Raw genomic sequence first — 14,052 nt, forward strand, 5'->3', positions numbered from 1 at the left:
CCTATTTACACATTCAAGGAATCCACACTTGAGCCTGTGCACCACTCACAGTCCCAGGCTGAATCACAGGGACGACTATATAATGTTTTACTAAATGCAATCTTCTGATCTCGTTCTGTACTGTGGCTCCTGTTGAGCTGTAGATGTAAAAAAAATTCATTATTAATTTCAAATGAGAGAAATTAGTTCACTTCATGTATATTAATAATAATAATAATAATAATAATATCAATTTGGATTTATATGGGACCTTTCATGAAACCTAAGGCTGCTTTACAGAATAAAATCTACCTTACCTATTTTATTTTACTCTTTTCACAGTTCTATTTTGCTTTAAATGTTATCATCCACAATGTAATCATGTTAATTTCCCCTTTGATTGATCATGATTGAATCTTAGACAATGTAACCTTGATCACGCTGTATCCTGTACAACTGAATGAATCTTGGCCTGATTGCCTAAACTATGGCCTTGTTGCCTTGATGCCATCAGCAGAACCTGACCTTTGACTTAGAAACCCTAACCCTCAACCAGAGGGGGAGGAAGGAGCCAAATGTATAAAGAGAAAGAACAGCTTCCCATCGGTGTGCACATTACAAACCAACCTTTGTCTTGTGCACCAGGCTCTGAGCATTAAAGTGTGACAATACTGTGAGAGATTTGTGTCTCGTTCCTCGTTGTCAGAGTGGGATTGCAGAAATGCCACTCCTCTATTTTTCAATGCGTTTAAATAAAGTAAAAATTAATTAGGCCATTTACAGTAAGGTAATAATTGATGGTAAGTTAATATATTGATCCTCTAAGACCATTTATATAAATTAACCTTTGACCCTTTGGCCTGAGTCCAAACACGGCTCCATCACCAGAGCCTCCTCCGAGCCTCAGGTCAGGACTTGGCTGATAACTCGGCTGGACCCAGGCTGAGAGGATGTTCTGCTCTCCTCTGCTGAATGTCATGTTTACTACGTTTATATCTTTATCCACTGGACCAACTGCAGCTGCCTGAAACCTTAAGCGTATACTGCAAAGTGCTCACTCACAAAACGTGGAGATATTTCCTGTTATGTGGGATTATGACTCTTTTTTTTGTAGCTACAAAAAGAAGAAATTCATGAGTTTTACTGTGTATTTTCAATTAGCCAAATTCTTGAAGCTTCCTTCTGTATGGAGTCATCGAAAACATTTCCAATAACTGTTTGCGTATTATGTCAAAGTTTGTCTTTATTGGGGCAACCTGGTGGCCTATGGGTGTATGGTAAGACCATGGATCCATATTAACCCCAGTTAGTGTCTAGCTCGGGATCTTTGATGCATTCATCCACATAATATGCCCCCAAATTAAACTACCAAGTGGTTGACAGTAATAATTACTATTCTGTGTTTGCCACAAACTCCTAAAAACACATGCAATTAAGCAAATGTGGTAACAACATGAACCAGGGGTATATGAGGACTTTTGTCGTGGAAATTTATCATGAGATTTGAAATAATGAGTTTCTCAGACCGGAGTTGCCTTAGAGTTTTAATTATTAGCTCTGCAGAGGGTTACACAGCCAGCAACATGGCTCAGAGTGCAACAACAAGAAAATTAAAAAGGAGGGTTTTTATACAATGTGATGAATGAGATACAGAACAGAAAGCAGACAGGACAGTCTCCTGGAATTTTCCAATAATTAAAACTCTAAGGCAACTCCGGTCTGAGAAACTCATTATTTCAAATCTCATGATAAATTTCCACGACACTTTCATGGGTACAGGGGTATGTGAGTCTGATGTGAGTCTGCTGCCTTCCTGTGGTACATGTCAGCATTACAAGTAGTGGTAGGATATATGTAGTAATCACTACCTGCTGTCATCACTCATAGTAAGTACAGTAGAAAATATTCTCAATTATAACATTTAATAATTATCATTATTTGATTTACACATTTTCTAAAAAAAACATTTCTATTCATGTTTCTTTGTGAAGTATGTTTCGTCCTCAATGAGTATTTTTTAATTTATGTTTAAATAGAAAACATCAAAAATCGGAGAGATAGAGTTACTAGCTGCAAGATCATTACTTATTTCACTTCACCAAACTCCTGAAATAAACTCACTCCTGCAGATTAACACCATAGTGTAAAGAAGCCGTGTGTGAATATTTAATCAACTGTCAGAAAGAGATCAAATACATCTCATCCTCTTTGGAGAGAATTAAATCGGAACTCCTTAGAATAAAAACATAAAACACGTCAGGTGTGTTAGTGAAGCCTTCAGCCAATCAGAGCAGAGCTGCATCGTCACAGAGGTGGTTACAGGTGCTGCAGCTGGAGGGAGAACAATGATCTGCAGGGAAAAGACAGACTTCAACTCTAACCAGTATGCATCAGTTACAGCTGAGTTTATTACTGAGGTCAAGTCATGGACGTGTGAGGTCAAGTGAATCGTTGCTTAAAATAAGATGCGTGTCCGTTTGAGGTGTTGTCGTCCACGTTTCTTCTTTGGCTGCGACAGGCACCCGTACCGTAACACCTCGAATTACAAGCATCACAATTTAAGCAGCGACTGGCTTCACCGCACAAATGAAAGTAATTGCGATGATTGTGTTTCAGTTTTGTGGCTTTTACATTCGTGTTTTCTGTTAATGTGCTTGTTTGAGCCGTCTCGGCCGCCTTACACACACACACTGGACCTAATCTATTATGGTGGAAGCAGATTATCTATCTGACCCTTTGTATAAGGTGTTTATGAAACCTGATTATAGACAGGTTCTGTCTGCTCTAAACAAATTGATTCATTTCTACACAGAACCACTGAACATTGTCCACACTGTGACTACCTGCTGCATCCATGGGAACACTGGCCACTGCGGCCAGTCCGACTATGACTAACAGTACAATCTCATTATTGTCACATCGGTATCCAGCCTCTCACTGACTTCTCTCTCTCCGTCTTCTCAGAAAATCTGTGGCGCTCACTCCCGAGTCTCCCGAGTCACTGTCGTGGTCATTTCTGTGGAGACTCTGCATGTGGAGAAAGTGGGAGAGTTTGGGGGCTGAGATAATCAGCCGGTGGCCTAACTAAATAGGGCTTAAGCCAGGAGAGGCCTTGTTTAATAAGGACTTAAAGAGCTTGTGCAGTATGGACCAACATCCCTGACACAGTATAAAGTAGATGATAGATAGAAAAAGGAAAAATATGGAGAATATACTGTAGATATGATGAACAAAAACATGCATGGATGTGTTTAGTGTATCTTAGACTTTTCCTGTATTGTTTATATCAAAGCAGATGACATATCTGCTGAAATTAAGGTGAACACATTGCGAAAACTTAAAGAGACATGCATTCAGATACATACATTTAATATCTATGTCATCTTTTTAAGTCTGTAATGAATCTCGATTTGCAGTGGAGTGCAAAAAAGAAAAGGGAAGTTGAGTGTTGCTGTAGTTACATGATGCTGTGCTGTCATAATTTCTACATACAGTACATTACGGCATCTATTTCATTTTCAGTGGAACGCAACATGTGTTTGAGTGAACACTGTGTATTTTGGAGGTGTCAGACTTTGATTTGTGCTGTTAAAAAGGTACAGTGAATGTCCTGAGGCACACAGAGGGGCTGGATCATCAGGCCACATATCTGTTACTAGATGATCAGCTGACAAGTTTAGCATCGGCAGATCCCCGCTAACCTTCAGCACTATCGGCTGATGACACAGGGATTGTTTGGATTCAGCCCTCCGCCTTGTCCTCAGGGCTCTCCCTCTCTCGCTGCGCTCATCCCACCAACACGGGTGATTTTATCTTTTTTTATCCTTTAGTTTGAATGAGCCCACATCTGATCCCTACTTTCTCTGTGACACATGGGTAAAATCTGCTCTTCTCCTCTTTAGGGGATAAACTGGACAAACAGCGTGCGTCGTTGTGCTTGGTTTTTCCACTCGGAGCCGTTGGATGCAGCTCACGTAAAGCAGCGTTGGGCTGAAGAAGAGGGAGACGACAGGGACATTTGGGAGAAGAGGAGGAAGAGGGAGCCATGAGTGTGCAAAAGGAGGACGTGGAAAAGTTCCTCAATGGGAATCCTGCGTTTGCGAAACAGTACTTTGCCAAGAAGATGAGCCCAGCCTCCATTTCGAAGGCGTCGGGACTCGCAGAGAAACAGATCGACTTCAGCCAGCTCCAGGAGCTCAGTCAGGTAAATTCAATTGTTCTTCTACTTGTTTCTGAAGAAAAAATGGAACCTGTCATTACAGCATGACCTCTGGCCAACGTCTGTATTTATTATGTTGGCCTAAGTCTTCTGGTCTTCTGTAAGACCAAACTCTAAAAGTGTCTCTGTTTTTTCTCCTCTTCTCCAAGGTCGAGGAAAGCCAAATAATGTACGAACTAATCAAAGACATGCAGGAGAACATCAACGTGGAAAAAGTGGTCTTCAAGATCCTGAAGAGAATCAGCATGCTCATCAATGCCGACCGGTGCAGTTTGTTCATGTACCGGCAGCGGAACGGCATTGGGGAGCTCGCCACCAGGCTCTTCAACGTCAACGCAACGGCAGAGCTGGAGGACTGTGTGGTGCCGCCGGACTCCGAGATCGTCTATCCACTGGACATGGGAATAGTCGGCAACGTGGCCCAGACCAAGAAGAATGTTAACGTGAAAAATGTCAAAGAGGTAAGAGGGGGAGTGGGGGGGAAGAAAATCCATCAATGAAAGCTAAACTTAAACCTGGACTATCTGTGATAATGCTATCACAGTGTAATTCATCATATTTACACCAGGTGGTGCCACAGCTTTCAATTCCTACATCTCACACATATTGACTTTAACCACTTTACATTTTTAACATTTATAATTTAATTTCTCTACCAGCAGGAAAGAATCGTAATTCATTGATTAAATATGTTTTAATGGGTTTGCCCGTAGTTGTTCTCCTGAAGATGTGATATGGAGATAAGTTAAAATTGCATTCGGAGCAGTTTGTTTGTATTCATCAGCAAATACACAAAGATTGTGTACATCAGCATATACACAACATTTGTGTATATCAGCATATACACTGATATACTGCAGCACAAAGCAGAATCACAGCGCTATGGCAAAGTTTCAGAAATCTTAATCATTTTTTAAATCTATATCTGATAGTAAATTCACTTCTAGGTGAAAATAAGACTTTACCATATCTTGTGTCAGCTTGATGACGTTCAAGTGACAAAACTCAGGACGACTCATTTGTTTTTTATGGGATGTATTAAAAGGTAATGAGACAATAACAAGAAACAGACAAGGAGCAGCCATTGTCCTTAATAATCCAGATGTTTTCATGAAGTATGATATTCTCAACACATTCATAACAGAGCCTGCTGGTTGCAGACAACTGAAATAAGCATCAGTAACACGTAGCTGTACTTGTGACCAAGTGAGGGTGTAAATCCCCCTTCAGACATAATCCATTTATTTCCAGATCCCATCAGCCTCTGCTCTGGCTGTGGATTAGTCGCCTCTGGCATTTAGTCAGCAAGAATCTAAAACAGATCAAAACTGGTTCACTTTGCACCGTGTGTCCATGTTATACTGCACCTTTCTATCAGAAGACACTAATAATGTATCGTACCACGATTTAAATGAATACTGTGTCATCTTTATGAGCTTTGTGAAGCAGAAAGCTGATAATGACTGTGGGACATTTTGCTTTTGTAAATCATGCAGGAAATAAATCTAATGATTACCTCTTGACATTATCATAAGTAATTTGTTAAACTTGATTTATGTACATAGCTTAGAGGCCCCACTTCACTTCCTATGTACAACAAAATACATTCATGAAAATATTAATAAATTGTGTGTGTGTGCACAAAAGAGTGTTTCATAATATTTTCTCTCTTTTAGAACCAGCACTTCAGCTCGTTTGTCGACGAGCTCACAGAATACGAGACCAGGAACATTCTGGCCACACCCATCCTCAACGGTAAAGACATGGTGGCTGTGATCATGGCTCTGAACAAAACCAACGGACCACATTTCACTGCCGAGGACGAAGACGTGAGTCCGGACTACACGTCAGAAGACACACACAGAAAACACACACAGAACACACACAGAACAGACACACAGAACATAATACAGAGGCTAAACTATTGATTCTGCTTTTGGCTTCAATCAGAAGAAATTGAGCATTGATAGTTTATCACATTTTGATGAAGGATGTCACCACAGCTGGAGGGGAATTCCCCTTGAGCCGATGAGGCGTGTGTTTAAAGGGGACATATCATGAAAATTCCACTTTGTTAGCGCAGCGCCATTCTCAAGCGCGCAGCCGCCTGGCTGTTCACACGGGACGCGCATTTCTCCGCGCTGGTCAGCCCGCGATTCTGCTTTCTCCGCTTGTTGTTGTACCCGTTGAATGTCGGGGTTCGGGGTAAATGATGGTCTTCATAGCCCCCCACCTCTCTTTCTCTCTCTGTCTATCTGCTTGTGTGCTTGTAGTGGATGGGCAGAGGGGACATTTAATTATGTGATTGGGAAAATTAAAACTCCAGGACAACAGAAGGGAATACAAAGTATGGGATGCATATTTGATCATTTATATCATATAAAATATGTAATTTATATCGTTTAAAATCATGGGGGGGGGGGAGGGGAGCTGGCTCACTAGCATTTAAAGGAACAGGCACTCAAAACAGGTCACTCTGTGGAGGGCTGTTTTAGACAGGGTAAAAAGGGTGCTGTTTTAAATGATCCTTGTGGTATTTTGACCAAAGTATGTTACAGACATTTCATTAAGACCCCAAGGAACCATATCAACTTGTGGTAAAATGGGCATGCTATGTCCCCTTTAACATAGGTTGAGTCATTAATCCATCATGGATGGTGATCCCTATCAGGAATGAACTAAAAATAGAAATAAGCCTGAGGTTAAGACAGGTCAGTAAGAGACGTGGACAGCAGATTTATGGAATAATTAATAGACAGACATGAATCAAACTGTTCCAAATAGCTGATGCTCAATTAGGTGCATGAAAGAGAATATAAATAAACTATAAACTATACATTGTAGCTACCAGGGCTGTTATCTTTTCTGAATATCATCATTAAATTAATACATTATAATGTTCTTTCACTGTTTAGGCCTATACACTAAAACAGTCAAATATCAACAGATAATGAAAGAAACAAGTAGAATGAGAACAGATAAATTCCAAAGACGGATTGTAAATAATAACACTTTCTATTTGCTTCAGTTTTGTCATGATATTTAATTAACTTAATTAAAAAAACACAGAGTCATCTTACTCTCCTCTGACCACATCCTGTTTCTGGAACAAGCAAAATCACGGACTGATTCAAACCCACATTTATGGTGCAGTGTTTTTTTTAAATCACACCTTGTCTTTGTGCAGCCTTTCATATTTGATATTATCAAACATAACTGCATCTTATATTATTAAGTCACAATGTTTGTTGTGTCCTACGGTGCCTTTAAACTGCTTTTTCTCTCGTTTGTCCATTTAGCTTTTTTTAAAGTATCTGAAAGTCGCCTCTTTGAACTTGAAGATCTACCATCTGAGTTACCTGCACAACTGCGAGACACGTAAAGGACAGGTACACTCTTTTTATATACTGTTGCATTTGCACTACTTGAATTAAACGCTGCACATGAGCGTACATACTGTGTGTTTTGCGTTTCCCTAGCTGCTGCTCTGGTCGGCCAACAAGGTGTTTGAGGAGCTCACAGACATTACGCAAATTGTGTGCATATATGTATTTAAAACCATGAAGTCACTTCTTTCCTCTGCACTTTTCTGTGCGTGTCTCTTCCCAGGAGTTCTTTGACATCTGGCCTGTGTTGATGGGCGAGCAGCCACCGTACTCTGGTCCCATAACTCCAGATGGCAGGGTACTTTTGTTTCATCACATTTATCTTACAGTGTTATCAGCGCTCTAAAGTATTTGAAGATGGCCTTTCTCTGACCTCTACATTTGATTCTTTCTCCAGGAAGTAATTTTCTACAAAGTGATTGATTATATATTACACGGAAAAGAAGACATCAAAGTAATACCGTAAGTAACGATGTTGTCACGTTCGCCTCAGGCTGAATATTTATTCCACATGTGATGATGGAATGATTGACAACAATATACCAATACCCCTTTTTAAGTTATTGAATTTCAGGACTAATTGAAGAAAATTGCATTTTATGCTAATTTTATTCAGTGATCGTAAACACAGACTAAAAACAATGACGAATGCATTGATCAGAGCAGATTGTCAGTCGACCATCACATACCTGTTAACTTGTCTGTTCACTGGTCTGTCCCACAGGAGCCCACCTGCAGATCACTGGGCCTTGTCTAGCGGGCTGCCAACCTATGTTGCTGAGAGCGGATTTGTGAGTTGTTTTTGTTTTTACACTTTACAAAAAGATGTTGAATCAGTTAACACCAAATTTAACTATTTGCATATTTAACCCTGTGATCAATCTTTTTTGTTTTCCTACTACGTAGATTTGTAACATTATGAACGCAGCCGCTGATGAGACGTTTCAGTTTCAGGTAAGAGACCTAAGAAAGGCTAAACTCCACTGAAGAGGAACACTCCTTGGATCTCATACAAGATTATTACAATTATTTATAAGATTTAAATGTATATTATTACTATAATTATTATTGTTATTGTTATTTTGCAGACTGAGCCTCTTGACAGCAGTGGCTGGACCATAAAAAATGTTCTCTCGCTGCCAATTGTCAACAAAAAAGAAGAGATAGTGGGTGTGGCCACTTTTTACAACAGAAAAGATGGAAAGCCTTTTGATGATCAGGATGAGCAGCTCATGGAGGTAAAACTAATCACTCCTGTAATGTTGTGATACAATGGAAATATGTTTTTTTCCTGTTTATTTGTGTTTGTCTGTGGATAAATACATAAAATGTAAAGTTCACAATGAGCTGAGCCTCTTTCTTGTCTCGCAGGCTTTGACCCAGTTCCTGGGCTGGTCGGTGTTGAACACGGACACTTACGACAAAATGAACAAGCTGGAGAACCGGAAAGAAATCGCTCAGGACATGGTGCTGTACCATGTCAAATGTCGGGATGACGAGATTCAGAATGTCCTGGTCAGTGCTCTATATTAGATTTATATTTGTATGTACCTTTGTCAAAGGTCTACTGAGCTTGTCAACAGTGTTTCATGAAAAAAATGACACTCTCTGTTCACTATGACTGTTTTACAACCAATGCACATGACAACCTCTCGTTTCTCCCAGAACACCCGAGAGGTCTACAGCCGTGAACCTGCAGCGTGTGAAGAGGATGAGCTTCTTGCCATTCTGGTAAAACTAAAACTTGACTTGTGCAAGTTTGTGGGAGTGTGACATCGCATTTGCAAGAAACCAAGTCAGTTACTAAATCTGTTATGTTTGACACCAGTGCTTTTATCCCACTCTGCTTCCTGTTCATTCCTCTCTTAGAAAAAAGAACTACCTCCGATGATTAACAAGTTCGAGGTCTACCAGTTCCACTTCTCGGATTTTAACTGCACAGAGATGGAGCTGGTGAAGTGCGCGATCCAGATGTACTATGAGGTCGGGGTGGTCAAGAAGTTCCAGGTCCCTCAAGAGGTGATCTAGACCAACAAATAATCACACGTACTAATATTCCCTCTCCAGATTGTGTGCCACAGGTTTGTTATGTCTTGATTTCACCAGCTCCAGGTTCACAGTGTTGGTTCTACACTTCACTTTAGGTGCTGGTTCGGTTCCTGTACTCTGTCAGTAAAGGCTACAGACGAATCACCTACCACAACTGGCGTCACGGCTTCAACGTTGGACAGACCATGTTTACGCTATTAACGGTATTATTAAGTTCACCTCTATTTACAGTAGGAGCTTTTTAGGTTTCTGCATATAAATGTTCAACTTTGATATCTGAAAGTCTTTACTGCATTCCACCATGGTGTGTGTAATTGTTTTACTGGACTACTTTGTGTGTGTGGGTGTGTGTGTTCAGACGGGGATGCTGAAGCGATACTACACTGACCTGGAGGTGATGGCCATGATAACCGCAGGCTTCCTGCATGATATCGATCACAGAGGGACAAACAACTTGTACCAAGTCAAGTAAGTGCTGATGGGAACTTCTTCACAGTAGAAACAAAATTAAACCCCAAATTATACAGACACACAACACCTGTTTTTTAAGTCAAATTTATTTTATTGTATGTGTATGTGATGTTAACGATTCATGAAGACTTTGCAAATAAAACTTATTCCATTGGGACTATAACCAGCAGCCTGGAATAAAAGAAATGATTAGAAGCCCTACACTCATACTCCCATTGTCAATACTGAAGCCTTTATACTCAAAGCTGATTGTGATTGTTGTTAATCTCATGTTTAATCCCATTGATTTCTGATTCCAACAGATCTGGGAACCCTATGGCCAAGCTCCATGGCTCCTCCATCCTGGAACGGCACCATCTAGAGTTTGGAAAGTTCCTTTTGAATGATGACGTGAGAAAAAGATGTGAACTAAAGAACAACTTAACTCATGCATCACTGAAACCTCGTCATCTCCTACAGTGGCTAACTATGACTGGTGTCCACCTCCCTCCCTTCCTCTCACCTGCAGTCACTGAACATCTACCAGAACCTCCACAGGCGACAGGTGGACCATGTCATTCATCTCATGGACATCGCCATCATCGCCACGGACCTGGCTCTTTATTTCAAGTCAGAACAGACTCCTACTTATTGCTCTCTACTACCTTCATGTCTATATGGTAAAGAATATACCAGTGAAATACTTCCTTTCCTTGTATTCCCAGGAAAAGAACCATGTTCCAGAAGATCGTGGACCTTTCCCACACGTATGAGGACGAGAAGAAGTGGGTCGACTTCATGTCTCTAGAAACGACCAGGAAAGAGATCCTCATGTGAGTCAAACGAACACACACACGAACACACACACACGAACACACACACACACACACACACACACACACGAGGTTTCTCTGATTCACACATTTCGTTTCAGGGCCATGATGATGACCGCATGTGACTTGTCCGCCATCACGAAGCCTTGGGAGGTACAGAGCAAGGTGAGAAGCTCAAACATTCAATAAAAGAGAAACTCGCTGAGTGTTTGCTGCTTCTCCAATCTTGACTCTGTGTGTGTGTGTGTGTGTGTGTGTGTGTGTGTGTGTGTGTGGTTGTGTCTCAGGTTGCCTTGTCTGTAGCAGCAGAGTTTTGGGAGCAGGGTGATCTGGAGAGGACAGTACTAGAACAACAACCCATTGTGAGTTTACAAATTCAAACAATGAGCATCAATCTGAAACTGTGTGCAGCACTAATACAACTATATTGATTGTTTTTAATTTAATTATTTTGTCAATGTCCCTCCCAACAGCCCATGATGGACAGGAACAAGTCAGCCGATCTTCCAAAACTACAATGTGGTTTCATTGACTTTGTCTGCACGTTTGTCTACAAGGTAATGATTCACAATTGTGCTGTTTTTGGTTTACGTTTTTTTTGGGGGGGCGGGTTCCCGGTCCATTTTATTTTGGATTGTGAAATTGTGTACAAGATGGGTCTGAAAAAATAAAGGGCAGCAGATCATGTTGTACCTCCTGAGCCACAACCGCCCAGGTGGTAGAGTGGGACGTCCACGTATCAGAATGGTTAGATCCCCAGAGCCCAACCTTGACTGCTATTAAGTCAGGGTGAGAATGATGTGCGATAGAAAAGCGAAGCCGTATAGAAGCACCGTTTTTTTTAATGGGGGAATGTGACTACTAACCCCCTCACATTATGTTCACAGTAACATCAAAAAGCATGAAGAAAAACCTCCTTGACTAAACTTTAACTATTTGTATTGACGTAATTTGTCGCTTCCCCTTTTTTTCCGTTCAGGAGTTCTCTCGCTTCCACCCACAAATCCAGCCCATGCTGGACGGCATCCTCAACAACAGGAAGGAGTGGAACGCTAGGAAAGAGGAGTATGAAGCCAAACTCAAAGTTATAGAGGAAGAGAAGGCTGCTCGAGAGGCGGCTGCACCCAGTAAAGGTGCAGTGATTCTGTGGAATAATGCAATCGTCTGGTATATCATCTGGTAGAGTAGTAGCCTACGAAAATACATTGAAGCTTGAAATTGTACAGTTAAATAGTTGTGTGTTAATCAGTTTTTTAGCCTGATTCACAAATATATTGACTTTTTTCTCTGATCATTTCTTTGTTCACTAGCTCCTGCAAACAACCCCGGTGGTGGAGGCTCCAAGACCTGCTCCGTGTGCTAGAAGGTCAAAGAAAAATGGAAGAAACTGTGCACATGGGCAGCTCCTGACAGACGGACTTTAGCTTCACCTTCAATCTGTCTCAGCTCCAGCAAACAAATGCAAAGAGTCAGCAAGACTTGAGTGAGTGTAAAAGCCCAATAATATTTATTCAGAAAAACTGCTTCTGATCAGAAATGACAAAGCTGAACAAGGAGAGAATCCTCACCAGGAAGAGCAGTGTTTTATTTTGAAGGGAAAGTAAGCAAATGAGCCACAAACATAACTTCAAATTGAAATGTGAATCAAGAGTTGAGGTGGATTTTGAATCTCAGGTTTTCCCTCATACCGTTTCCTGATGTTTGAGGATAAAGTAGAAGTTATGTAAACGTGAACCTTCCAGTCCAAGTCACTGTAGACTGTTTATCCTGTTGGTTTCTAGCAGACTGTACATTAATGTAATGTTCATTAGGTTTCGATTTTTCAGAATCTTAATCCAGATCCTGGGTAGATAGAACTGTTATTAAACTACTGTACATATATTCCAAAATGATGAGGTCACGTTCACTCCTTCCAGTCACCTATCATTTACAAAATGAGAGTTTGTTTACCTTGATCGCAGAGAGCCAAAGGTAGAGGGGGAGCTCAGGGCTGCTCAGCTTTTCTTTGCTTCATAAAAATGTCATAGACGTTTAACTTTACCGTCAGCAAACAAGCCTGTAGCTGCTTTCTCATGATGCCTTCTTACTGTACATACATCTGAAAGGGTAGCTGTTATTTCATTTTATGAATATAGATAGTTACGAATGTCTTGCAGCATTTTGAAACCCAGACTCGTTGCTGGGGTCAGATAAGATTTACTTTATTATGGACGACATAATGAGTAAAATTTTTTGAGCAGCAGCAGGAGCAACAATCTTTCTCCACCTGCTACTAAAAGTAGAAAATAAATAATAAAATGTACCTTTCTTGAAAAGGAGCAGGAGTCAGTTACAGTTAACAACCTGAGGACTCACTCCAGATCTGCAGCCATTGTTTCACAATATGCAACAATGGCTTTTTTTTCCATGTGAAGGGGGAATGAAAAGAAAAATATGGATCTAATTCAAACTCCAAACATAAAAGATCTGAACCGTGATCTGTTTTGAGGCATGGTTCTGAACAACCAGCCCATCGTGTATCGGTCTCTGCAGAGGCTCCAGGGGAACGCAGCTGTTTGAAACAGCACAAGGGAGCCTCTGAACTTCTTGTAAAAACTTGTACATAATCTTTCCCTCCCTGTAAATACAGAAAAAATATTTTTTTAGTTGATATATAGATGCTTATTTTTTTAAATTAGGATGTTAGTGATATTAACAGGCACTGGTAAATTAGTCATCTAGTAATTTTGTTGTCTCCTTATTTATTATCAACATATGAAAATGGGTTTATCAGAGATGACCAACTTGTATTAGGAAATACAGTCAGTAATTATTAACATGTTGTGGATATACCCTTAACATTTTTAAATAGTCTATTTACCTTTTGGTCAGTATATTCAAGCTTGTCTCTTTATGTGATCCATGTGTACAATGAAGATCCAAATAAAGCAAAATGTATTTTTATCAGGTATCTGAGTGAATTAATTGTCTGTGATATTAAAAGTGAAACTTACTTAGAAGTTAAAATGATAATATATTGATTACCACATTATCTGCCAGAAATGTAATTAAAAACAGACGCATTTAGTTTGAGTCAAATGTAGCAACTGCTCGTAGTTTCCTAGCCATCACTGTTATCATAATGCACTAGCATGAA

General features: G+C 40.3%; 1 protein-coding gene across 1 annotated transcript; it reads left to right on the forward strand.

The window, feature by feature from the left end:
* Positions 1-3,624: 3,624 nt before the first annotated feature.
* On the forward strand, positions 3,625-13,859 carry LOC118098212 (rod cGMP-specific 3',5'-cyclic phosphodiesterase subunit beta). The gene is given in 24 exon segments (XM_047344347.1): positions 3,625-3,782; positions 3,882-4,183; positions 4,348-4,659; positions 5,875-6,027; positions 7,498-7,587; positions 7,678-7,769; positions 7,771-7,882; positions 7,982-8,046; positions 8,309-8,375; positions 8,491-8,538; positions 8,673-8,822; positions 8,956-9,099; positions 9,250-9,315; positions 9,454-9,603; positions 9,729-9,836; positions 9,992-10,101; positions 10,407-10,494; positions 10,613-10,713; positions 10,809-10,916; positions 11,018-11,081; positions 11,204-11,278; positions 11,390-11,473; positions 11,896-12,049; positions 12,227-13,859. Coding segments are annotated over 23 exon segments (2,553 nt in total). The 5' UTR covers positions 3,625-3,782; positions 3,882-4,024; the 3' UTR covers positions 12,280-13,859.
* Positions 13,860-14,052: the final 193 nt, after the last annotated feature.

The sequence above is a fragment of the Hippoglossus stenolepis genome, chromosome 18 (assembly GCF_022539355.2).
Source record: "Hippoglossus stenolepis isolate QCI-W04-F060 chromosome 18, HSTE1.2, whole genome shotgun sequence".
Taxonomy (NCBI): Eukaryota; Metazoa; Chordata; class Actinopteri; order Pleuronectiformes; family Pleuronectidae; genus Hippoglossus; species Hippoglossus stenolepis.